We start from the raw sequence: 25,749 nt of genomic DNA, 5'->3' as shown, positions 1-25,749 counted from the left end.
CCGAGCGGCCGCGCGGGAAATCCCGCCCCTTCGGCCTCTCTGCCCCGCCTCCCGGCGCGCCCATTGGCTCTCGGCGACGCCCGTCAGCGCGGCGGGGCTGGCCCGGAGGTTCCTACGCGGCGCGGGGCTCTGCGGTGAGCCGAGGCCTTGGGGGTGGCGCAGCCTGCTTCCAGCGACCAAGTACCCTGCGCGCGCGTTTTTATGTAGATTGTAGGGGATGGTGTATCCCACACACACACACACAGCGAACGTTTCCGGGAACCAGAGCCTCGTTTGAGGAGGATCACACTGGGAGTTTGGGGCGGCTTTACTTCTCCCGCAGCATTTTTCATCCGAGACCACGGAAGAGGCCCTACTGCCGGGGGCCTCTCTTTGGTTGTTTAAATTATAACGTTCCCAACCCTGCCCTGAGCGTTCAGTCTACTCCCTACCCCCTCGCCCTCCAGCAAAATGGTGCTAGCTAACTCAGATGTCTGTGAGATCCCAAGCTGTGTCATTAACAGGGTTTTCCAGTAGATTACGGACAGTAGACTCGCAATTGTTTTTTTTTTTTTTTTTCTGCGCACTTGGGTATCAGTATACTCAGTTAAAAACAGGTGACTTTGTTGTCAATTCATCAGTTCTTACCTGATCTTGAAGGGCTATCGTGCCTCAATTCACACTTATATATTTCTTTTAAATCACAAATGAAAACACCTTTTAAAGATCAGGATACACTGGCTAATTATGTCCGTAACTGATTAGCATTTCTGTTAGGTCAAAAAGTTCTGGGAGCTTTAAGTAGCTTCTTCAGCATCTAATTTTACAGTAGAGAAAAGTGAAGCTCTAATTCCAGAACCTGGTCTGGATTGGAACTCCTAGTTCTTTGTCCTTCTTCCCCAATCTCACACTGCCTTATTTATTTCTCTGTAGAGTTATAAGAAGTTTTCATCAGTATACAAAGAAAATGGCGAAATCATAAGTGTCTTGTAAAATTCTAGCCATCAGGGACACCTGGCTGGCTCTGTTGGTAAAGCATGTGACTCTCAATCTTTGGGTTGTGCGTTTGAGCCCTACACTGGGCGTAGACGGTACTTAAAAAAACAAAATCTTTAGAATAAATAAAACTCTACCCATTAATCCAATCAGCCCGTTCCATTTTCATTCAAGAAATATAAGAAATGCTGAGTAAAAATTATTAGTTGCCTGGTTCCACAGACACACTGGAACAAATCCAGATACAGTAGAACAAACCCAAATACGGGAACAGGAATGGAAATTACATATTTTAAACTAAAATGCTAGATTTTCCCATGATCTCTTGAAGGAAAGATAAAATCTGGTTTTAAAAGTTTTATGGAGTAGATTGCAGTATCGTTTCACAGAATTACCCTTAGTGTTCTAAGCCTTAAATAAGAGTTCTTCCCTTAATTTGTTTATCAACTACTCACCCCCTGTAAGAGATTTTTAGCTTCTGAAATGTGGTTTGGAATCAGTTCTTAGTGTTACTAGTTCCCAGCTGCTTCAAAGTACTCAGCATCCTACAGATTCCAGCAACCCAATCTTTCCCTTGATATTTGTTTTCTACTCTGTCAGCACAGTGGCATGAAATCTGGCTCTAAAGAAGAAAGATTTTCCAAGGTAAGTGACCTTCTTGGTTGAACTATGATTTAGTTTATAAATGAAGGAGAAGAAAGCTTGTAGCAATTGATAAGTATCAAGAGTAAGTAACAAGTAAAAACAAGTGTAAGAAAGAAGAGTAATTATATGTTGTAACTGAAGGGGTTTGTCCAGTTAACTTGGCCAAACCAAACAATTCAATGAAAAATTCTGTTAGGTATCTGAGTTATCTGGGTGGTGTACTATCACCAAATTAAGTGGTTTCCTTTTTTGTATTTCTGCTCATCTAAACTGTATTTTTGTAAAGGATTCTCGAGCAGCTATCAGGGAGTGGCAAGAAATTCTTGCCAGGTTTAACCAATTAAAAAAATGAAACAGATGGGGGGCTTAAAAAAATGAAACAAACAAACAACCTGATGTTCAATTGGGTGGAGAGGCAGTTTAGTCAAATTATAAAACTAGAAGGAATCTTACCAGGCCTTCTTTTTGGATCCTCTATCTTTAGGCTATTGTACACTCTCCTCACCCAAAAAGATGATGGTATGTATTATTTTAAAACATTTCTAAAACTACAGAATTCACAGTCTCCTTTGGTAACCACTTTAATCAGCCTAAATTTTGTACAGTTTACCAAGCTCAGTTCCTTTTATACAGGAAATGAGGCTTGTTCAGAAAATGCCTCAAGGGTTACTGGAGACTCCTGTGGGTAGGATAGTAAAAAGTTTGGCCAGCTGGTTAATTTTATGGAAGGCAAGGCAGGATTAAACAACACCTACTGAAGAATTCTTTGAGATGTTTTCACACATATAATTCATTGAGATGTTTCCATATAATTTACAACAAAAGGACATATAATCTTGTAAATAGATTTGTTAATTATTAGCCTCCTAAAATTATATTTGATCTTCTCATAATTAGGTTTTTACATGATACTCCTTGAAGTTCTGGTCTGTGGTCTATAATAGGAAAGAACCCAACAACCCAAATGATGCTGGTGCTTTACTTTTCAAAATTATCCCCATAGGTTAGTGGTTACCAAACTCATGCACACGCAAAAGTTATCTTGGGGAGGTTGTTAGGATACAGATTCTTGAGCCCAGCTGGGAGTTTCTAATGCAGTAGGTCAGAGGCGGGGCTGGGAATCTCCCCAGATGAGTCCAAAGATTATCTTCAAAGCACATGTTGAAAATCTTTATCCAAAACAGAGAATAACCAGGGGCACCTGGCTGGTTCTGTTGGTAGAGCACGTGACTCTTGATCTCAGGGTTGTGAGTTCAAGCCCCACGTTGGACATAGAGATCACTTAAAAATGAAATCTAGGGGTGCCTGGGTGACTCAGTCAGCTAAGGGTTCAACTCTTGATTTCAGATCAGTTCATGATCTCAGGGTCGTGAGATCAAGCCTCACATGGGGCTTGGTGCTGGGCAGTCTGTCTTCCTCTCCCTCTGTCCCTTCCCTCCTCTCTAAAAAAACAAATAATAAATAAATAAATAAATAAAACCTTTTTTAAAACGGAGAATAACCACTTCCCTTTCCCAAATAAGCTTGTATTTCAGAAAATGCCAAGAGCCATGTAAACATTTAGGAAAAGGGTTTTTGGTTCCAGTTGAGGATGGTGAGAGGGACACCATTTCCAGAATCACCTGAGAGCGCTTGGGGATCCTCCTATTCACACATATCCCCTTAAAAACGCCACCAATCTGAAACAGAGGTATTCATATTCATAATGTATAATGCAAATAATTCTGGATCTGCCTAATAAATCACTCCTTAATGCGACTCACTTTATAACTCAGTTGTTTTCTAACATCCAGCTGAAATGAGTCAAATTCAAGAAATAAGTTCATTAATTGGTATTTTGGGAACTTGAGTCACTCCCATCTACTTTGAAACATTAGAATCCGGTAGAGTTGGGAGAAACTTTGGACAATGGGAAGGTAGAATCAAAAGTTCTGAGTTGGGTGGGCAGCAAAGACCACCTGATCTTCATTGTGCTCCTGTACACGGCCCTCTGCCTTTGATCTTGATGTCAATGTTGCTTTTGATCTTTGCCACAGCATCTCTTGAATGTAAATTTGTGGCCAAAACATGAATCCTTCGGCAAATTCTATAGCTTCTACTTTCTTAATTGTGAAAAGAATAAAATTTTATTTTTAGGATAATTGTATATGCCTTTATTTCCTTATGGTTGCCTTGATTCCTTTTTGGAAGATGAGGACGTTAATAAATCAATTTCTTTGACCAAGCCAAGAACTTTGAAACAAACAGCGTCATTCGTTTCTTTGGGAAGGTGGATAAAACCGTGGCATGAGCTCGTGGACATGGCATATGGAGCCAATCTAGCTGGCTTTGAATCCTGGTTCTACTTTTTACTAGTTCTGCGATTTTTGTCAAGTTTTTCAACTTCTCTGTATCTCCATTCCATCATGTGAAATACGGGGCTTAATATAGGGAAACTACATGACAGGGCTGTAGAGATGATGATGAACTTTCAGAATAGTGCTGGGCACAATAAGCATTCAGTAAAAATGAGTATACTTTCCATTATTTAAGTGTACTAAGTATACTTAGTAAGTATACTTTCCATTATTTACTGTTAAAAGTTTATACTTTCCATTATTTACTGTTAAAAGTTTATTTAAGTAATCTCTACATCCAGCATGGGCCTTGAACTCACAACCTCGAGATCAAGAGTCACATGCTTGAGCCAGCCAGGCATCCCAAATATTAAATGTTTTAATGCCTTTTTAAAATATGTGTTTATTTATTTCAGATAGAGAGTGTGCATGAGGGGGGAGGGCCCCCCTGGAGAGAGAAGCAGACTCCCTACTCCGGGCTCAATCTCACAATCCTGAGATTGTGACCTGAGTGGAAATCAAGAGTTGGAACCTTAACTGGCTGAGCCACCCAAGTGCCCTGCCCCTTTTATGCTTTTAAAGCAGCTTTCCTTTTCTTCATTTTTCCTCTTTATCCTATCTAAAGAAACAATACTTTCTAAATCAGAAGACTGCTCATTATCCTAGAGAATCCAGATACTATTTTAAACAATATTCCCATTACCCTTGCTAGCATTTTATCACTTTGATTTAGGGGTTTTTGTGGCCAAAACAAAAAAAAAAAATTTTTTAAAGATTTTATTTATTTATTCGACAGAGATAGAGACAGCCAGCCAGAGAGGGAACACAAGCAGGGGGAGTGGGAGAGGAAGAAGCAGGCTCATAGCAGAAGAGCCTGATGTGGGGCTCGATACCATAACGACGGGATCATGCCCTGAGCCGAAGGCAGACGCTTAACTGCTGTGCCACCCAGGCGCCCCCAAAACAAAAATTTTTAAATCAACAAATATATATTGTGATTTTTCTGGAGAAATGGTGTAGGTACCAAAAAAGTAGAGGTTCTTACCCTGTTTTTATATTTTGGGTTTTTTTGTTTTTGTTTTTTTTTGGAAGTGGGGAAGGAGAGTTGCTAAGGCTAAAAGACATCAGACCTTGATGACACTTTTAACCCCAAGGAATTCTGGGGAGCAACAGGCAAGTCAGAGAAGAGATTACTCTTCGAGAAGTCAGTGTGTCCCATGACTGTTTAATCATTAAAAATTTTTAATTTTCACAGAACCACAGAAGACAGTGAAAAATAGAGTGTGAATTGATTAAGCCAATACCGTTTATCCCAGGGCTAACATAAGAGTCTCAGGGTTAAATAGAAAGCACCTCCTTCCAAGAACACTAGATGGTGCTCTGAACTTAGTTTTGGGACTCAAACTGCTTCAGGAAATGGCTGTCTTCGACCAGTTATTTATTAGGTAATGAACAAAATATTAAAAATCCCTGCCCTTGTGGAGCTACAGTTTACTGGGATGGTAGGAAGAAAGGCAGACAATAAAAAACAAACATAGTAAGTAGTATTAGGATCACAGTATACTAGAAAGTGGTTAGTGCTGTGAAAAATAGAACGGCAAACATAGGGTGGGAGGCAGTTCCAATTTTAAACAGGCTCATCAGAGTGGGCTTCATTGAGAAAGTGAGATCTGAACAAAAACTTGAAGGAGTCACTGGAGTGAGTCACTGGGGAGAAAGTATTCCAGGAAGAGGAATCATCAGGGTAAGAGGCCTTAAGCCCTAAGGCAGAAGTGGCCCAGGCTGTTTTAAGGATTTCATAAAGCGTCCTTTTCATGTGTCTGTTGGCCATCTGTATGCCTTCTTTGGGAAAATGTCCATTCAGGTCCTCTGCCCATTTTTTATTTGGACTTTTTGGGTTTTTTGGGTGTTAGGTTGTGTAAGTTCTGTATATGTTTTGGATATTAACCCCTTAACAGAGAAATCACTTGCAGATATCTTCTCCCATTCTGTAGGTTGCCTTTCTGTTGTGTTGATAGTTTCCTTTGCTGTGCAAAGCTTTTTACTTTGGTGTGGAAGACATACAGATGGCCAACAGACACATGAAAAGTTGCTCAACATCAATAATCATCAGGGACATGCAAATCAAAACCACAATGAGATATCACCTCACACCTGTCAGAATGACTAGTATCAAAAAGATAGCAAGTGTTGGTGAGGATGTAGAGAAAAGGGAACCCTCATGCACATTGGTGGGAATGTAAATTGGTGCAACCACTACACAAAACAGGATGGGGGTTCCTCAAAAAATTAAAATTAATAAATACCATATGATCCAGTAATCACACTACTGGGTATCTAAGAAAGGTACATATGATAGCTATCTAAGGTATCTAAGAAGGATATCAAAGAAAATAAAACACCAATTCAAAAAGATATATGTACCCCTATGTTCACTGCAGTATTATTTACAATAGCCAAGATATGGAAGCAACCTAAGTGTCCAATGATAGATGAATGGATAAAGAAGATGTGGTATATATGTGTGTGTATGTGTGTGTGTATATATATATATAATATATATATATATAATAGTTAAAAAAGAATAAGCCATAAAAAAGAATGGAGTCTTGCCATTTGTGACATCATAAATGGACTGAGAAGTTATAATGCTAAGTGAAATAACTTAGAAAAAGACCGATACCATATGATTTCATGATTTATTTAAATATAGAATCTAAAAAAACAAACAAACAAAGCAAAAAACCAAAACCCAGAAACAGACTCATAAATACAGAGAATAAAGTTGCCAGAAGGGAGAAGGGTTGGGAGATGGGAGAAATAGGTGAAGGGGATTAAAAGATGCAAACTTTCAGTTATAAAATAAATAAGTCACAGAGATGAAAAGTACAGCATAGGGAATACAGTCAATAATATTGTAATTACTTTGTATGGTGATAGATGGTAACTACACTTTTTGTGATGAGCATCGTATAATGTATAGAATTGTCACATCATTATGTTGTACACCTGAAATGAACATAACATTGTATGCCACTCATACTTAATACAAATGAAAAAAAGAATTTCATAGAGACCAGGATGGCAGGAAAGGAACAGCCTGGGGAGAGGGTTGAGGGGGAGGAGGGAGGAAGAGGAGGCCAGATCACATAAAGCCTGGTGGCCTATGTGAGGATTTTGACCATCACCCTGATTTTGGATTAAAACACCTTTATAGGGATTGTGATTTGAAACAAATCACATTTGAAACAAATGTTGGGGAAACTGAATGAATTAGTGATATATCATAAATTATGCACAAATTAACATTGTCCTAAGTAAACTCCATATTTTTTGAGATATAGTGATTGAAAAGAAATTATATCAGTGATTTAGCTAAATCACATTCTGTATACAGGGTCAAAAGCAATGTCTTAATAACAGAAGGCAGTGATTTCATGTAAAAACAACTATGATTTTTAACTCTTCCCATCCTGAATAATTCAGTTCTCAAGCCATTAGGTGGGGCCAAATGAAGTAGGAGTCTGGGCAAGGTAGGTGAGCTATAAGGGCCCAGAACAGGGCGCTGGAGTCCAATCAGAGTAAGAAGGGCATCCCCACAAAGGGGCACTCTCGTGTGGTGTGTCCAGAGCCTGTGCAAGGTGAGGAGTACATCTGTGTAGGTGGGTGTTAAAGCGCAGGAGGGATAAAGAGGCTGTTTTGGTGGAGAGGCAGCTAGGGAAAGGATGTGAGGGCAAATGTGGGGTGAGGAGGGCATCTGCATGAGAGGGCAGTTTTGGAGTCCAGGTATGATGAGGAAGGCTTTTATGCAGGTTGGGAGCCTGGTGCTGGATTTCAGAAAGCAAGGAGCGAGGGGAATATCCATGGAGAAGGGCAGCTTTGTGCAGAGTCTCAGAGCCTGAGTGGGATGAAGAGAGCGCCCTCATAGAGAGTGGGTAAGTGTGGGGGGTCAGAACCCAAGCAGGGAGAGGGGCACCTGGGTGGCGCAGTCGTTAAGCATCTGCCTTGGGCTCAGGGCGTGATCCCAGATCGAGCCCCACGTCAGGCTCTTCCGCTGGGAGTCTGCTTCTCCCTCTCCCACTCCCCCTGCCTGTGTTCCCTCTCTCGCTGGCTGTCTCTCTCTGTCAAATAAATAAATAAAATCTTTAAAAAACAAAACAAAACAAAAAACCCAAGCAGGGAGAGAAGGGCTTTTGTGCATGAGGAAGTACCTAAGATAGGTTATGAGTGCTCTAGTGAAGTAAGGAAGGTCTCTATGTAGGAGGGCAGCCTGGCAGGAGATGTCAGAGGTCCCTCCCTCAGAGGGAGTAGGGCATCACTTCAGAAAGTGGGTGATAACAGTGGAAGTTTGGTTACATAGGGGGATACATCAAATAAGTATATTGAAGATAATGGAAACCAGGTTTCTCACTGTCAGAGAAGGGAATTACAAGTATGAAAAGGGAGAAAATTAGAATGAACTCTATGGTGCTAGTTTGGAATTGCATGCATACCTTGATTTTTGTGCTTTGGTGTTTTTAAATTTAAATTCAATTAATTAACATATAGTATATTATTAGTTTCAGAGGCAGAGTTCAGTGATTCATCAGTCTTATATAACGCCCAGTTCTCATTACATCACATGTAACTATCACCCAGTTACCCCATCCCCCCACCTTCCTCCCCTCCAGCAACCTTCAGTTTGTTTCCTATGATTAAGAGTCTCTTGTGGTTTGGGATGCCTGGGAGGCTCAGTTGGTTAAGTGCCTGCCTTCAGCTCGGATCATGATCCTGGGGTCCTGAGATTGAGTCCCACATCCAGCTCTTTGCTCCATGGGGAGCCTGTTTCTCCCTCTGCCTGCTTTGCCTGCTGCTCTCCCCCGCCCTTGTGTGTTCTCTCCCTCTAACAAATAAGTAAATAAAATCTTTAAAAAAAAATTTTAATTCTTTTATGGTTTATCTCCCTCTCTGATTTTGTTGTGTTTTATTTTTTCCTCTCTTCCCCTCTGATCCTCTGTTTTGTTTCCACCTATGAGTGAGATCATATGATAATTGTCTTTCTCTGATTGACTTATTTCGCTTAGCATAACACCCTTTAATTCCATCCATGTCGTTGCAAATGGCAAGATTTCATTTTTTTGATGGCTGAGTAGTATTCCATTGCATATATGGACCACATCTTCTTTATCCATTCATCTGTCGATGGATATCTGGAGTCCCTCCACAGTTCGGCTATTGTGGACATTGCTGCTATAAACATTTGGGGTGCTGATGCCCCTTCAGATCACTGCATTTGTATCTTTAGGATAAATACCCAGTAGTGCAATTGCTGGGTCGTAGGGTAGCTTTATTTTTAATGTTTTGAGAAACCTCCATACTGTGGGGAAGCATCTTGATCAAATACTTGAAGTTAAACATCACATGGGACAAATAAAAGTCATGTCTTGATAGCAAATAATGAAAAGAACTTAGCATCATTTCTGTGACATCCTGCCAAAGATGCTTAACCTGAATCTAGTCACGAGGAAACATCAAACAAACCTTAAGTGAAGGACATTCCACAAAGTAGCTGACTAACCTTCCAAAGTGTCCAGGTCATGAAAAAGCAAGGAAATACTGAGCATCTGTTGCTGATTGAATGAGACAAAAGAGACACAACTGAAGGCAATGTGTGATTCTGAACTGTATCCTTTTACTGTAAAGTATGCTTTTTGGGACAATGGTGAAACCTGAATGGAGTTTGATGGTCAGATGATGGTGATAAATCAATGTTAATTTCCTGACTTAGATACTCTTCTTGTGCGTGTGTAGGAGAATGTCCTTGCTTGCAGGGAAAACACTGAAGTATACAGGGATGATAAAACATCACATCACTCTCTACTTCAAATGAATGGAGAGAAAAAAGTTTGTACTGTACCTGCAACTTTCCTGTAGGTTTGAGATTGTTTCAAAATTAAATAGAAAATATTGAAAATGAAAAGTGGTAATAGTTATAATCATGAATAGACCAGTGACATGATACATTACTAAATTGTTTATTTTTTTTCTTAAAATTTTTCAAATCCTAAAGAGAGATTATTAAGTAAATACATGTCACGGCTATAGAAGAGACTGTGGGTGAGGGATAATACTGGGGACACTCAAAGTAAAATATCCCAGGGATCATTTCTGCTCTTTTCTGCCTCTGTCCCCCAAAGAGTATCTGCTTTAATGGGGACCCAAACACCTCTGAGAATTCTCAGGTAGTATCTATGTGGAAGGATTCATCAGTAACCTTGACAGCTACCTTGTTTGATTATAACCTTTGAGAAATATATATTTATTTTAAGACAATTCCACTAATATCTGAGTTGTTAAATTTCTGGAATAATGTTATTTCCAGTTGTCTTCTAGTACTAAAATTACCTCACTTATTTATATACATGACGTATATAACAATAATGTTTTCTATTATAAAGTTAGCCCCTACAGTATTTTTATTTTATTTTTTTAAAGATTTATTTATTTATTTGAGAGAGAGAGAGAGAGAGAGAGAGAGAGAGTGCTCACAAGCACGAGTTGGGAGAGGGGCAGAGAGAGAGGGAGAGAGAATTTCAAGCAGAATCCACACGGAGCACAGAACCCCCCAAGATCATGACCTGAGCCAAAATGAAGAGTTGGATGCTTAACTTGCTGTGCCACCTTGGGACCCCTGTATTTTTAGAATGTTTATCACTTTACATTTCATGCTGCCAATTGTCATTAGTATTTTACCTTCTCATCCTGAGAACTGTATTTTAATTCTGAGATAGTTCAGTTCGCTATATACTTGCTCATTTGTTTATATGATTAGAAATACAATTTGCAAGTTATAAACTCTCCTTCATCTATATTCCCTTCTTAGTTAATGGTGTCATTATCCAATTGGTCACCTAAGCTAGAAATATGGGAATCACATTAACTTCCTCCCTCCACCTCCCCTCAACACATACACAAAGACACACACACACACACACACACACACACACACACGCACACAGACATCCCTACACCTGATTGGCCTTAAGTTCTGTTGCTTTTCCTGAAGCATCTCTGTCTCAAAACATTTCTGAAAAGCCTTCATAATAACTTTGATAATGGTAATAAATTACAGCAAACAGTTTAATGTTTACTATGTATCAGGCCCTATTCCAGGGGCTTTGCAAATTATCTCACTTGATCCTCAATTAGGTATTATAATTATCCCCATTTTACTATAGAGGAAACTGAGCACAGAGAGGCTAAATTACATGCCCAAGGTCACATAGCTAAAAAGAGGAGGTACTGGAATTTGGACCCAGGTAGGCTGATATGAGAGTTGGGCCCTTACCCACTCTCAGTCCTGCTCAATCTAACCCAAACAGATTTGGGACCTTTTCTGCTTTCATAAGTTCTTGTGCATATTTCTTTATTATATTATTATGTTGAAATCTTGTATTTATATATTGGTGTTCCTAGAAAACTAAGAATTTTATTATTTAGATTTGTAAAAGGAGAGAGAGAGGTGCCTGGCTGGCTCAGTCAGTAGAGCAAGCAATTCTTGATCTTAGGGTTGTGAGTTCAAGCCCCACATGGTGTGGAGAGATTACTTAAAAAAATAAAACTTCAAAAAAAAAAGAACAGTAGAGAGAATAATGAATCCATATTATTATATCTCTATTCATTAGACATAAATCCACATATACTCATCACTCCAATTCAACACTTAACCAACATCTTGCAACACTTGCTCTAATTTTCTCTTAGTTTTCTTGTTCTCCTGAAGTATTGTAAAGCAAACCCCAGACATCTTGAAATTTTACCTATAAATACTAATGTAGTATCTTTTTTACAAGGATTTTTTTTATAGAACCATCTTCAGTCTCACACCTAACAAAGTTAATTAATTATCTTCTTGATCATCAGTTTCTGGAGGACAGAAACTATTTCAGCTCCTGGTTACCTAGTGTACCCTTGACATATGCCGGAGTTGAATAAATGCTTGTTGTGAGTCAAAAGGTCTTTTTTTTTTTTTTGAAGTTAATAAGAACCATAACATTCATGCTCCAGAAACAGTGATATAAGTAACCATCAGGTCTTCAGGTTCACTGACAACTCTTACTTAATCTGCAGTGATTATTTACATTAAATGGCCCTAAACTGTTGACCTGAACCCCTCAGTGCCCTAAATCCAAAACCGTTTCATTTTTGAGTATTGTGTCTGGGGATAACCTGAGTCTGATTTAGCCAGCTCTGAGCTTTCTTGTTCCCACTGTCAATCTGGGGAGAACAGAGGACAAGGACTAGACTGAGTGGGAGTGTTTATTGGTAAAGATTTCTTAGAGGGAAATATGACAGCATCCACCAAAAAAATAATAGACTCTTCAAAGAAATTTTTCATGGAAATACTCCTGCATGTATGCTAAAATGTTAGTACAAGGTATTCATCACTATAATGTTTATTATAGTTTAAAAAGTTGGAGACAATCCTAAGTGCCCATTATCAGGCATATAATTCAATAAATTATGGTTTATCCACCTGATGGAGTGCTGAGCAGCTGTTGTAGAATGAGGTAGAACTGTATGAGCTGACACTGTCATCGTCAATGTCGGGGAGACTCACTGCAGAACAATTCAGATATCTGACTCCATGTGGATAAAAATATATGTGTGCACACTCGCCTGTTGTATCAAGGTACTTCAAAAAGGCAGGAAGGAGAAGCATAAACTGTTAGTAGGTTGGGGAGTGAAAATGGGGTAAAATTGAAGGAGATAATCATATTTTACTCTACGTGCTGTCATATTGAATAGATCTTTGAAAAATAAAAATGCATTTGTGTTTCAGGTGACTTTATACAAAAATTTTAAAATGAAGGGCATGAGCTCAGCAGGGATTCTGCTTGAGATTTTCTCTCCCTCTGCCTCCCCTCCCTTCTGTCTTTTTCTCTTTCTAAAATAAATAAAATAAATAAATCTTTAAAAAAAAAAGTCAAGGGTGTGATATATGCAAGGCACTATACTGAAAAGAATTTTAACTGATTTCAAAATGTAAAAAATAAGAAACTGTACTCTTTTGAGATTTGAGAACAAAGGCTGGAGATATTTCTTCAATGTTATAAATGAAGTGAACATATTCAACAAACCTTTATTTAATATCTTCTGTGTGACAGGCACTGTGATGGGTGCTGGGAGAGAGAAATGTGTATGAAACCCTCCCATCTCTCCTGAAACACCAAGAAAGATATTATGTGACTCAAGTAACAACAGTGGCAGATGAGGGCCTTAGGAATGACCAGTGCCAGCTGTGAACTGTTTGCTCAACATGACTCAGGAGTGTTTTATTCTAAACTCAGATTTTTAATTTTTCTTATTTAAGTAGAGTCGATATACAATGTTATGTTAGTTTCCGTGCACATAAGCTCTGATTTTTTTTTAAAGATTTTATTTATTTATTTGACACAGAGAGAGACAGCCGGGGAGAGAGGGAACACAAGGAGGGGGAGTGGGAGAGGAAGAAGCAGGCTCCCAGTGGAGCAGGGAGCCCGACCGGGGCTCAATCCCAGGACCCTGGGATCACACCCTGAGCCGAAGGCAGACGCTTAACGATTGAGCCGCCCAGGCACCCCATAAGCTCTGATTTTTAAAACAAATCCCCCATCTCCCTTCTTATTAAATTTTAGTTATGGAATGCCAAAAACATCTTCTAATTTGTGGATTACACTGGAGTGATACATAAGTAATTCATAAGAAACTGGGAGTACCTTAACACATTAAACAACAATAATCATAAACCCACAGCATTTACATTGTCTGTCCGGTTTACAAAGGTCACCTCTTCCTAGTCCCACCCATCCATCCACCTACCCATTTGTTCACTCATTCAACCAATATTTTATTGAATGTCTACTTTGTCACTGTGCTAGGAGACACTGAAGGTGTAAGAGCAAAAAATTATTTTATTTTAGAAAACATGTTTTAATGTTTAAAAAAATACAGCCTCAAATAGAACAGTATAGTTCCTATGCAAAAGTAAGGGGCAAGCATCATTAAAGCTTTGCTTATTGCATTTCACAGATCATGAGCATAATAATTGTATGGCTGATCTGTAAAATTCTGCTAAAACACTTAAGACATTGAGCATTTTTCCTGATGTTAATGATTTGGGACTTAATTGAAATACACAATTCAAAAATAAATTGTTAGCAAATCCTGGGTAGATTTACAAATTACTAAAACAAAACAGAACATAAACCTCTCAATTTTTACTTCACCTTGTACATAGATGTTTAAAATGTAGACTGTCCAATTTTGTGAATCCTAGAGTCTTCTTTTCAATGTCAATGTGTCAGGCTTTTATTTCTTACATCAAAATAAGTGTTAAAAGATACTGAGGATAGGGGCACCTGGGTGGTTCAGTCAGTTAAGTGTCTGACTCTCGATTTTGGCTCAGGTCATGATCTCAGGGCTGTGAGATCAAGCCCTGCTTTGGGCTCTGTGCTGGGCATAGAGCCTTCTTAAGATTCTCTCTCTCCCTCTGCCGCTCCCCTCACCCCTTCTCTTTCTCTCTTACTCTTTCTCTCTTTCTTTTAAAAAAAAAAACAAAAAACAAAAAACCAGATAGGGGTGTCTGAGTGGCTCAGTCCATTAAGCCTCTGTCTTACACTCAGGTCATGATCCCAGAGTCCCAGGATTGAGCCCCGCACCAGGCTCCCTGCTCAGCAGAGAATCTGCTTCTCATTCTGCCCCTCACCCTGCTCATGCTCTCTCTCTCAAATAAATAAATAAATAAATAAATAAATAAAATATTTTTAAAAATAAAAAAATAAACAAAAAACTTAAGAGATATTGAGGATATACCATATACACTCAACCTTTTTCTTTATCAGTACCCTTTGATGTTTATATCATGAGATCATTGATGAATGTATTATGGTGGTCATTAATTGATAAAACAGGGAATTCAGGGACAAAAATTTTGAGTCAAGGCTCTGCTGCTGGCTAGTTGGTGGCGATTTAAAACTGAACTCTCAGTTTCTGTTTTCTCAACCACAAAAGAGTAGAGGATTTGTGAAAGGATTAAATACAAATATTTTAAAATTCCTTAGAAGTTATAAAGCACTATAGATACTTTGTGTTTCTATTCATTATAACATTACTGTAGATAAAATAGCATTTATTAAAAACCAACAATAGATGTTATAGTGATGATGGAACACGGTTCTCCTGTCAGAAACAAAACAAGGAAGTCTGTTTTCAACATCACTGTTTTCAGTATTGTTCTGTACTTCTAGACCAGTGTTGTCCAACAGAATTTTCTGCAGTGATGGAAATGTTCTGTCTGTGCTGTCCAATATGGTAGCCACTGGCTACATGTGCCATCTAAATTTAAACAACTTACAATAAAATTAAATTTAAAATTCATTTCCTCAGTTGCACTAGTTACATTTCAAGTGCTCATTAGCCACATGTGTCTAGTAGCTACCATATTGCATAGCGCAGATACAGAACATTGACATCACCTTAGAAAATTCTACTGGATTAGAAATTATTTGGTCTACAATTATAATGTTTAATAACCACATATCCATCCACCAATTTATTTTATTTCTTAAGTAAATGCATTTTTTTAAAGATTTTATTTATTTATTTGACAGAGACAGCCAGTGAGAGAGGGAACACAAGCAGGGGGAGTGGGAGAGGAAGAAGCAGGCTCATAGCGGAGGAGCCTGATGTGGGATTCGATCCCACAATGCCGGGATCACGCCCTGAGCCGAAGGCAGACGCTTAACCGCTGTGCCACCCAGGCGCCCCAGTAAATGCATTTTAAAGCAGATTGCAGACATATATATTTTGCCCCTAAATTCTTCAACATGCATATCATTAACTACAGTTCAATACTTATTTATGTTTTAATTAATAAAATTTTATATACAGTGAAGGGAACAAATCTTAGAGTACCAATCAATGAGTATTGACAAATGCCTACATCTGTGTAGTACAAACCCAAACAAGATCTAGAAAATTGCCATCACCCACCAAGTTTCCTGATTCTGGTTGCCATTCAGTCCCCACCTCCACCTCCACGTTCTGATTTTTTCAATACAAACTAAGTTTGTCTCTTCTTAAACACCACATAAATGAAATCATACTGTAGATATTCTTTTGTATAAGGCTTCTTTGACTTAGCATAATGTGTTTACATTCATCAAGGTCGTTACATATATTGGTGAGTTATATTGTGGAGTTAAAGTCAATTGTATGACTATGCCATAGTTTGTTTACCCACTTTCCTGTTGATAGACACCTAGTTGCCAGTTTTGCATGTTATGAATAGAGTTTCTATGAATATTCTCATGCAAGTCTTTTTGTGGATGTATGTTTATATTTTTCTAAGAATGGAATCACTAGGTCATAATAGGTATATGTTTAGTTGTTTGGGGCTAACATATGGAATTAAGTTGATTTTTGTGTATTTACCTTTATTCTATGATTTTGCTAAATATATGATAAAATATCGCTAATTTACTTATTAGTTTTTTTCTACCTTTACAAAGGACATTTCTGGCTCCATTTAGGGGATAATAATGAAGTAGCTTCTATTGTACCTACCCTCCCAAAGATACAAATTACAAACCCTGCATAAAATATCTTTTAAAAACTATCCAAAAGTACTGGAAAGTGGCCTCAAACAGGCATAAACTAAAGAAGAGAGGACATTTAGAAGAGATGAATAGCAGTGGGTGAGTTTTCCATTTTTATGGCTTTTTGTCGGAACGTAGACACCAGTCAACACCATGTGGGAAGATCCACAGTGCTGTTCAGGGCAAACACGGTAGCTAGGAAGTAACTTAAAATCCTAGGAAGGAAAGAGATACAGAGAAATGCTGCATATATATTCTGCCCAAATCTCTGGCTGATTTCTGAATTTGGCATGCATTTGGAAAGCACCAAACATCTCAGCTACTAAAATGATTGAACAAAAATTTCAACTGATGACTACCACAAAGGAGACAGAGTTTAGAAACGGTTTGAGCACAGCCTGATCAAACAAACAAACAAACGAACAAAAATCAACATTCTTCAGAAGACAAAATAGAATCCAGAGACTATAAATATCATTTACAGTGTCCAGGATACAATCCAAAATTATTAGACATACAACAAAACTGGAAAATGTGTCCCATATTCACAAGAAAATGCAATCAATGGAGACAGACCCAGGGGTGATAGAGATGTTGGAATTAGCTGACAAGTTTTTTTGTTTTTTGTTTTTAAAGATTTTATTTATTTATTTGACAGAGAGAGACAGCGAGAGAGGGAACACAAGCAAGGGGAGTAGGAGAGGGAGAAGCAGGCCTCCCGCCAAGCAGGGAGCCCGATGCAGGGCTCGATCCCAGGACCCTGGGATCATGACCTGAGCCAAAGGCAGACACCCAACAGCTGAGCCACCCAGGTGCCCCAGCTGACAAGTTCTGAAAGCAGTCAATGTAAATATACTTGAGGACATACATAAAAATATGCTTATAATGAATGTACAGACAGTATACATCATTGGAGAAATAGTAACTACAAAAGAGAACCAAATGTAACTTCTATTACTGAAAAATAAAATACCCGAAATAAAAAATTCCCTGGATAGGCCTAATAGTATATGGTATATAGAAGAGTCAGTGAACTTGAAGATATATCAACAAATATTATCTGATCTGAAGAACACACAGGAAAAAACATTAAAAATAAAATTAACAGACTCTTGGTAACCTGTAAGACAATATAAAAAAAAATCTGGCATATGTGTAATTGGAATTTCAGAAGGAGAAATAGAAGATATGGTTAAAAAAAAAACCTTAAGATACTAGCATATAGAACATAGAAATATATAAAAAGGATAATACATTATGACTAAGTGAGGCTTTTCTCAGAAAGAAAAGGATTGTTTAACATTCAAATATCAATGTAATTCATCATTAATAGAAAAAAAAGAAGAAAATCATGTAATCACTTTAACATGCAGAAAAATACTCGTTCGTGACTTTAAAAAATCAGCAAATTAGGTTTAGAAGAAACTTCCTCAATCCGATAGAAGGCATCTATAAAAAGTGTCACTAACATTTATTTTTAGTTTATTTACTTAAATAATCTCTACACCCAATATACGAAAAACTCTTATTCTTAAAGAAACAACAATAGGGGCACCTGGGTGGCTCAGAAGGTTAAGTATCTGACTCTTGATTTTGGCTCAGGTCATGATCTCAGGGTTATGAGGTAGAGCCCTGCATAGGGCTCTGGCACCACACTGGTCATGCAGCATGCTTAAGATTCTGTCCCTCTCCCTCTGCCCCTCCTCCCCTCCACTTGCGTGTGCCTGCACGCACTTTCTCTCTTTCTCAAAAACATGAAAGTAAAAAAAGAAACAATAACAAAATACCCTAATTTAAAAAAATGGGCTAAGGACATGATATGGTCTGAATGTGTGTGTCCTGCCAAAATTCCTATGTTGCAATCCTAATACCCTGTGTGATGGTATTAGGAGGTGAAGGCCTCTGGGAGATGATTAGGTCATGAGGATGGAGCCCTCATGAATGGGATTAGTGTCTTATAAGAAATTCTGGAGAGTTCCCTAGCCCCTTCTGCCTTGTGAAGATAAGGAGAAGTCTGCCACCTGGAAGAGAGCCCTCACCCAACCATGCCAGTTCCCTGATCACAGACTTCCAGCCTCTAGAACTGTGAGAAATAAGTTTCTCTTGTTTACCAGCCCCTTAGTCTGTGGTATATTGTCAGAGCAGCCTGAACAGACTAAGACAGACATAAACCATCATTCCACAAAAGATGGAAAACATACTGGCCAGTAAACATATAAAGAAATAAATTCCCAACTTCACTTGAAGGAATGCAAAAAGAAACAATAAGATTCTTTGACCCAGTATGAGCTAACCACTGTGTCTGGATGCTAGGGAGTGAACAAAACAGACATTATCCTACATGGAACATTACATCAAAAACTAGGGATGTACTGTATGGTGACTTACATAACGTAATAAAAAATTATTATTAAAAAAATAGACATTATCCTAGAGATAGGAAACAGACAAGAGAAAACATAATAAAAAGATATGTAATGCAATAAGGCAAAAGGTAGTAAATGGGAGAGGTTGACATTTTGTTTATCCCTCTCAGTGAGTTTATCACTCTCTGAAATTACCTTGTTCGTTACTGAGATCTAGCACTAGCATGGTGTCTGGCACATAGTAAGTGCTCTATAAAATTTTGTTGAATGAATATATGAGAAAATGTTTCCCGACATTTTTAGAGAAATTCTTTCCTACCTTTTTTTTCATCTACCATCCATGTATATAATGGTATTATGTAAATCCAGATAAAGTCAACTCAGACAGAGTAAAGGTATTGGAATGTCCTTTCTGATCAAGAAGAAATTGGGGGCTAGAATTGCGTCGGCATGTGCTGTAGCATCATTGCCCCCTGCGCCTCGAAGCCCCCTGTGCCACTGATCTGTGGGGGTAAGGATCTCAGGATCTCCACCTCCTGCACTGATAAGCCAGCTTACCTGGCTCACCTATTTCCTTTTTTCCCCCATTCTTATCACCAGTGAACATATGAGATAATATACTCACTTATAATTACTGTTATAATTATTGTTTGCTCCCCACCCCCACCTCGCCCCATACCATTTTGAGTTTCATAAAGGCAAGGATCCTATTCCGTTATTTCTGGTACTGAGTAGATGCTCAACCAATAGTGGAATGAATGAATGAATGAATGAATGAAAATCTCAAAGAGAGAAAGGGATCTGGGGAGGTCTTGAATTCTCACTTTTCCTCCAAATCTTCCCAGGGTAGGGTCGCAGCCTCCTTTGCACAGTCTGCATTCCAAGACACCAGAGGCAAAACCTCCATGAGGCATAAATATTTACTAGTTTGCTCATTCTCAGAATGGCTTTACACCGATATTTACACACCCATCCTTCTTGTGCCCGTTGATGTTTTGTAGGTGAATCCTTTGTTCATTCTAGAGGTTGCTTAAGGAGGAATTTAGCTTCCTATTTGTGACATCATGATAGGACAAAATCAGATGAAGCTGAGCTCCGCCCTGTACAAGCTATTTCCTCTGTAAGCGGAGACGACTTTTCCTCTTCCCGGAAGAAAAATCTGGTAGTTGTTTAAATACTGGATAAAGTTGAGCTCTTAAATTTATCATCAAGAAGGTACGGGAAAAGGGGGCAACAGAGTACAAGAGCAATGAAAAGTATCACACGTTTTGAGGGAGTGCCTACTTCAAAATTTTCCCAATTAGCAGCTTTCTCTCCTTTCGAGTTTTCTTAGGGTGAGGAAATGAAAATATTCTGTTCTTGGTTATTTTTCACGAATCTTATTGTCTTCGTGAAAACTTCCCAGCCCCTCCAAAAATCAACAGAGGGAAAGACTTCTTTCAAAAATACGGTAAATCATGTTCTTGTCTTTGAAACAACTGTGGTAGGAAGAGAAATTCTTCCCTTTAGTTTGAAGAGTCATGTGTTTAAGTTGCTTGGTGGTGGTTACATCTGATCTTCACATAGACTTGTATTTCTCTCATTTAAAAGAAAAGATGAAAGAATGGAATTAGCTCATTAATTATTTAAAATACTTGGTGCAACTGTTCCTTATGAATTAATCCCGGCACTTGGAAGACAATTACACTCAGTGTTAATAACATGGCCAACCTTTTCCAGTATGCTGCACTCCAAATACTATTGTGTTTTCATTGACAACATTCACTATTACATATGCATATGAAAAACAGGCATTTTCATTGGAATTACCGTAATAGCATTAAGAGATTATTATTTTTTCCAATTTCCTTGGAAGAAAATTCACTTAAATTAGATTATTTATTACTTGACTGCTCTCCTATCTAGCCTGTATGTTTTGGTAACTGGAGTCCATGAAAGTATAAACTTCAGAATAAAAGGCATGATTTTATACATTAATGATTTCAAATAAAAGAGGAGTGCTGGTTTGTGCATCACTTCTTTCGAGAAAGTTAAGTCTGTGTTCTGCTTAGGAGAGATAACACTTTTTGTCCCTGTAGGTGGCCCCCCTGGTGTAGCCATTAGTTGCTAATTACTTGCAAACAAATAAACAATTAACTCCTCAAGCTGCTGGCTGGGCGAGTGTTCATTGACATGCTAAAACTTTCTAAGACAGGATTTTAATTAGTGACGTTCTAAATCCAGCCCCCTTGTCTGCGGAGCTGTAAGGTGAACTGCAGGAAGATCCCAGCCCTGTACACATGGGGCAGAGCCAGCCAAGAGGCAGGGAGAGGCCAGAGCTGTCGTTCTGTGCAGCCCACTCGAGGATGGCCCCCAGTCTTCCGGAAGGTGCTCGGCTTGGGGAGAGCAAACCCTCGCCCTGCTCCTTTTCAATTGAGAGCATTTTAGGATTGGACCAGAAGAAAGACTGTGTTCCTTCAATGAAACCCCACAGGCCCTGGGCAGACCCCTGCAGCTCCTCAGGTACGCCACAACTTGGTTTTTTAAATTCTTTATTATTTTCATCGGCAGTGTTTATTTTGGCCTTTATTCCATGCTACACAGAGGTAGAGAAAAACAGCAATTTCATCGAATTATGTAACTGAAGTATTGGGGACTTTTAATGCCTCCAGCTGAGTTTTATAGGAAATAAAAAGAATATCAGCCTTAGATCCAAGTGGGTATAAAGTTCATTCCCAGGAAATGCCAAGAACCTGCATTTATTTCACTAGGTCTCTTGTATCTGACACATCAGATATTCTATGTTTTCGCTCAAAAAATAAATGACATTCAGAGACCAAAATGTTCTCTAGCACCAAGGCAGCATCTTTATTTTTGTTAGCTTTTTAGTTTTTGGTTGGTGAGAAGTCAGTTCTCTTGTGAAACCCCGAAGAATTCCACTAGGAAAATTAAAGACAAGTTCCTGGTATTACTTCTTCTTGAACTTTGTGAAATACAGGATTGGACACCTAAAATGGAGTTTATTTTTCTGTTTTTTGTTTGTTTTGTTTTGTTTTAGTCTCAGGAACTAATTTATTTCTTCATTGCAGCGGTTTTCTAATTATTTTTCTGTTTTTAGGGGAAGATGTTAACCTATGTGTGCATATCCCGAGCCTTCCTAATGGGATCTCATTCCCTTGTACTGTGGATCGCCCAATGCCAGAAGAAAGATTTTTGAAATACGAAAATTACTTTTCAGCCTCAGAAAGACTGTCTTTGAAAAGAGAGCTGAGTTGGTATAGAGGCCGGAGACCCAGAACTGCTTTTACTCAAAACCAGGTGGGAAGTTTTTTCAACCAGTGATGATAATATAAAGGCTTTAACTGACACCCTATTGAGCGAAAGCCCAATCATTTTGGGATCTCAGTTTGGAAGCTTTGTTAATGAAATAATAGACTATATGGAATTGTTTTTTTAAACAGTTTCTGGATAGTCGTTTTTTAAAAAGGCATACATTAATTGCCTAAGATCTAAATGCAATTATTTTGCTATATAGATTAAAGTATATTTTATGATAACATACCAAATATCAACATTTTATATAACTATTTCCTTATTCTTAGATTGAAGTGTTGGAAAATGTCTTTAGAGTTAACTGCTATCCTGGCATTGATATCAGAGAAGACTTAGCTCGAAAATTGAATCTAGAGGAAGACAGAATCCAGGTAATTTTCAAATTTAGTTGTTACTTGTGATGATTGAAATGTTAAGAATAATAAAATAATGTTTCTGAGATCTACTTTATTTTTCCTTAATTTTAGATCTGGTTTCAAAATCGGCGTGCAAAGCTGAAAAGGTCCCATAGAGAATCACAGTTCCTAATGGCAAAAAAAAATTTCAACACAAATCTCCTGGAAGAGATAGGAAATTAACACGTGAGATTATCTTACAGGACATGAAGAATCAATGGAAATATCAAGCGTTAAAAATGTGGTGTTTTCTTTTCTGCATTTAATCTGTTGTCATTTTTTTCCTAAAATATGTTGTAAATATTTACTGTTATAACATGGTACCTATTATACTTGGGCACTTTTAGTTACAATAAAGGCCTTTCCTATATATTTTAATAAAATTTTCAGAAAAAGCCAGCTATTTTTTAAGTGAGCAAATTTAACCTAATAAATTAGTTCTCTAAAATCAGCGAACTCATGACTGGGTGATTCCACAAGCTGGATTCCATTTACAAAATAATTCAAGTAATAATCTGAAGAATGGCACAAAGGTATGATCCGTTTCAATTACTTTTCTTCAAGTGCATTTTGAAACATGATTATTAGTTCTCTTGATTTCTGGCATAAAGCAGTGAAAATTTCTCGCCATCAATACAAATCCTTCTAGCATGCCAGTTTCAAGTTGTTGTTTTGTTTTGTTTAAGCAAAATCATTATGGCACAGTAGAGATAGAAAGACATCAATTGTCATATTCATTCCCCTGGTATTATATTGCAAAAAGATTCAAACTGCAAATAAATGCAAATTTTTAAAATATTTTCCTAGTTATTTAATGTTGTGCTTTACTTCCAGTCATTACAGTAATAATGACCATCTGGCTTGTATCTATTTCTAGTTTAGTGATTTCCAATCAACTGCATATTTTGTTATTATAATAAATCATTGACGCAGAAGGTAGGGTAAGTGACCGGCCCTTTGTATGTGCTGTGACATAGTCGCTGCGAATCATCAGGGTACTTTTTTGGGACAAGAACTATGTATTTTCCTTGCTTTTGCCATTGTACCTGCCAGTTAAAATGGGAACAGGTAAGATGCACAAGAAGGAAATCCTACCACTGGAAGTCTGGGTATTTGTTTTCTAGTTAATTAGTGGAAGGCCCAAGTGGCTGTTCTTTTTGAAATGTTTGCTTGAGGACTTTGACTTGGTTCCCTGGAAACTGTATTTCAGCTGTGTGCATTGAGTTGAATTCTCCCTTCCCTTTTTTATCTTTCCTGCTCCTCTATCCTCTTCTCTCCCAGGGAGGACCACAGTGGAAGGTTCTTACTGAATTATTGAATCTCTGCCCACTTTCTACATTTTTGTTTACTTGTTTGTTTGTTTTTTTTGCATGAGAAAGATGAGAGGGAGTTTGCATATTATCACTGAGGAAAAGCGATGTGACTCAGATATTAGAGCTTTTTAAAATCATTTAGGGAGAGAGAGAGCTCTGTGTCCCAACCACTGGTCAGCAATAGATTGATCGTATTCTGTTGCACTATTGCTGAGATGGAGAGAGAGGAGGAAAAGAAAGACAGCGGGGCAGGAGCTGAAAAACCAGAGGCATTAAATGTTGTCCGAGGAAGTCTACTGTCAGACTGGGCCATTTTTCCAATATAAAGAGCTATGTCATAAATATAAAATTTGAAGCACTATTGATGAAATATATTAGTAAAAATTGGTCCACCAGGAGCTTTCTTTGCTCTTCATTAGGTGTCTGTGAAGTTAAGTTGGAGGACTGGAAGCCACCAGGAGCCGTTGGAGGGGAAAGTGTCACGTGGTAGATAGGCTTTTTCACATAGTCTTTTATTTTTATCTCCAAGGTCATATTTACATATTGTGAACAATTCAAGTAGTATAGAAATAGAGGCAAATCTCCCTCAAACCTCATCCTTCGCAGAAAACCATCATTAAGCATTTTTATCAATGTTTTTGTATGTGAAAGCATGTACATATGTACATGTATACACACACGTGTATATGTTTGTTGGTTTTGATGTTATTTTCTTAAATGTCATCACATTTGACATTCTGTGCATCTTTTGGACATCTTGCCATGTCAGACATCTCGCTCTATTTCCTTCCTAATGTTTGCTTAGTTTAGGATAGGATTTTAAGTCATGTACATAACAAGCTATTCTACAATATTAATATTTAAGTGTTTTTGAAGTAGTGCTTTTCACAAGTTTAGATTTTCAGAGAGGAATCATAGTTTATCTAGAATTTATCTGTAATTAAGCCTAACCTCTAAATTTCTGAGGAGTGGGAGGATTCTGTATAAAATGATCGACTTTGGGAAAAAAATGAAACATTACAAACACTGACCAACAACCAGTAATGCACTTACATTTGTTTTTTAGTTATAAAAACTGATCATACCTATAGAAAGTATGGGGAGGAAAGAGGCATAGTAACTCTAGAATATCATTATCTTAGTATTTTCCAGGGACAATTTAACGTAACTGATTTATGCGAGTCTAAAATCCAATTTTATCTATAATTGAAATAAGTTATGTTTGCAACTGAATTTATATATTTATAACTGAAATCATTTATAATGGAAATGATGCATCTGTAACAACATTTTGAAGTCAGAAAAATTTAAATATACTAGAATTTGTAATATTAAAGAAGTAACTATCAAGGTAATATGCACATTCTTTTATATTTTCAACATAACATCATTAAATATTGTAAAGTGAGTGTAATATATAAGAATATTCAAGAAACAAGATAATATTTAAGATCATTAGTGTATTTTCCCCAAAATCATTTCCAAAACTTAAAAGATAGAGGCTGATCTTGTTTAAGGAAATAATGAGCCAGTAACTTTTTTTTTTTTTTTAAGCAATTACAACTGCTAGTAATTTGGAGTGAATATAATGATATTCAGGGGGAAAAACTGGACTTTAACTTTGAGGGAAAATCAAGCAAGATGGAATTGGAAATGAAAACCCAAGATAAAATTATCTTTCCCTCAAAACACACAGGCTCTAATCCACAGCTTATCTCTGCTCCTGGTAATTCCAAGCCTTTGTCTCCATTAATGCCCAGGACAAGGTGAACAGTAGTAACAAATCAAAC

At 37.8% G+C, this 25,749-nt stretch overlaps 1 protein-coding gene across 5 annotated transcripts; it reads left to right on the top strand.

Annotated features, from left to right (window-relative positions):
• The first annotated feature begins 86 nt into the window (after positions 1-86).
• On the top strand, positions 87-23,428 carry HESX1 (HESX homeobox 1). Of its 5 annotated transcripts, none has more exons than XM_019805226.2 (7): positions 87-134; positions 1,576-1,620; positions 2,105-2,139; positions 21,163-21,441; positions 22,037-22,236; positions 22,521-22,622; positions 22,719-23,428. In XM_019805226.2, the coding sequence occupies exons 4-7, from the start codon at positions 21,219-21,221 to the stop codon at positions 22,827-22,829; spliced, it is 636 nt and encodes a 211-aa protein (XP_019660785.1). In that variant the 5' UTR covers positions 87-134; positions 1,576-1,620; positions 2,105-2,139; positions 21,163-21,218; the 3' UTR covers positions 22,830-23,428. The 5 variants fall into 5 exon arrangements, with proteins under 5 accessions (XP_019660785.1, XP_019660790.1, XP_019660791.1 ...); XM_019805232.2 differs by having other exon boundaries at positions 90-134; positions 1,581-1,620; XM_019805231.2 differs by lacking the exon at positions 2,105-2,139.
• The last annotated feature ends 2,321 nt before the right edge of the window (positions 23,429-25,749 follow it).

Source organism: Ailuropoda melanoleuca, chromosome 4 (assembly GCF_002007445.2).
Source record: "Ailuropoda melanoleuca isolate Jingjing chromosome 4, ASM200744v2, whole genome shotgun sequence".
NCBI lineage: Eukaryota > Metazoa > Chordata > Mammalia > Carnivora > Ursidae > Ailuropoda > Ailuropoda melanoleuca.
Note: the sequence above shows the minus strand (reverse complement) of the source record. Positions and strands in the feature narration are given on the sequence as shown.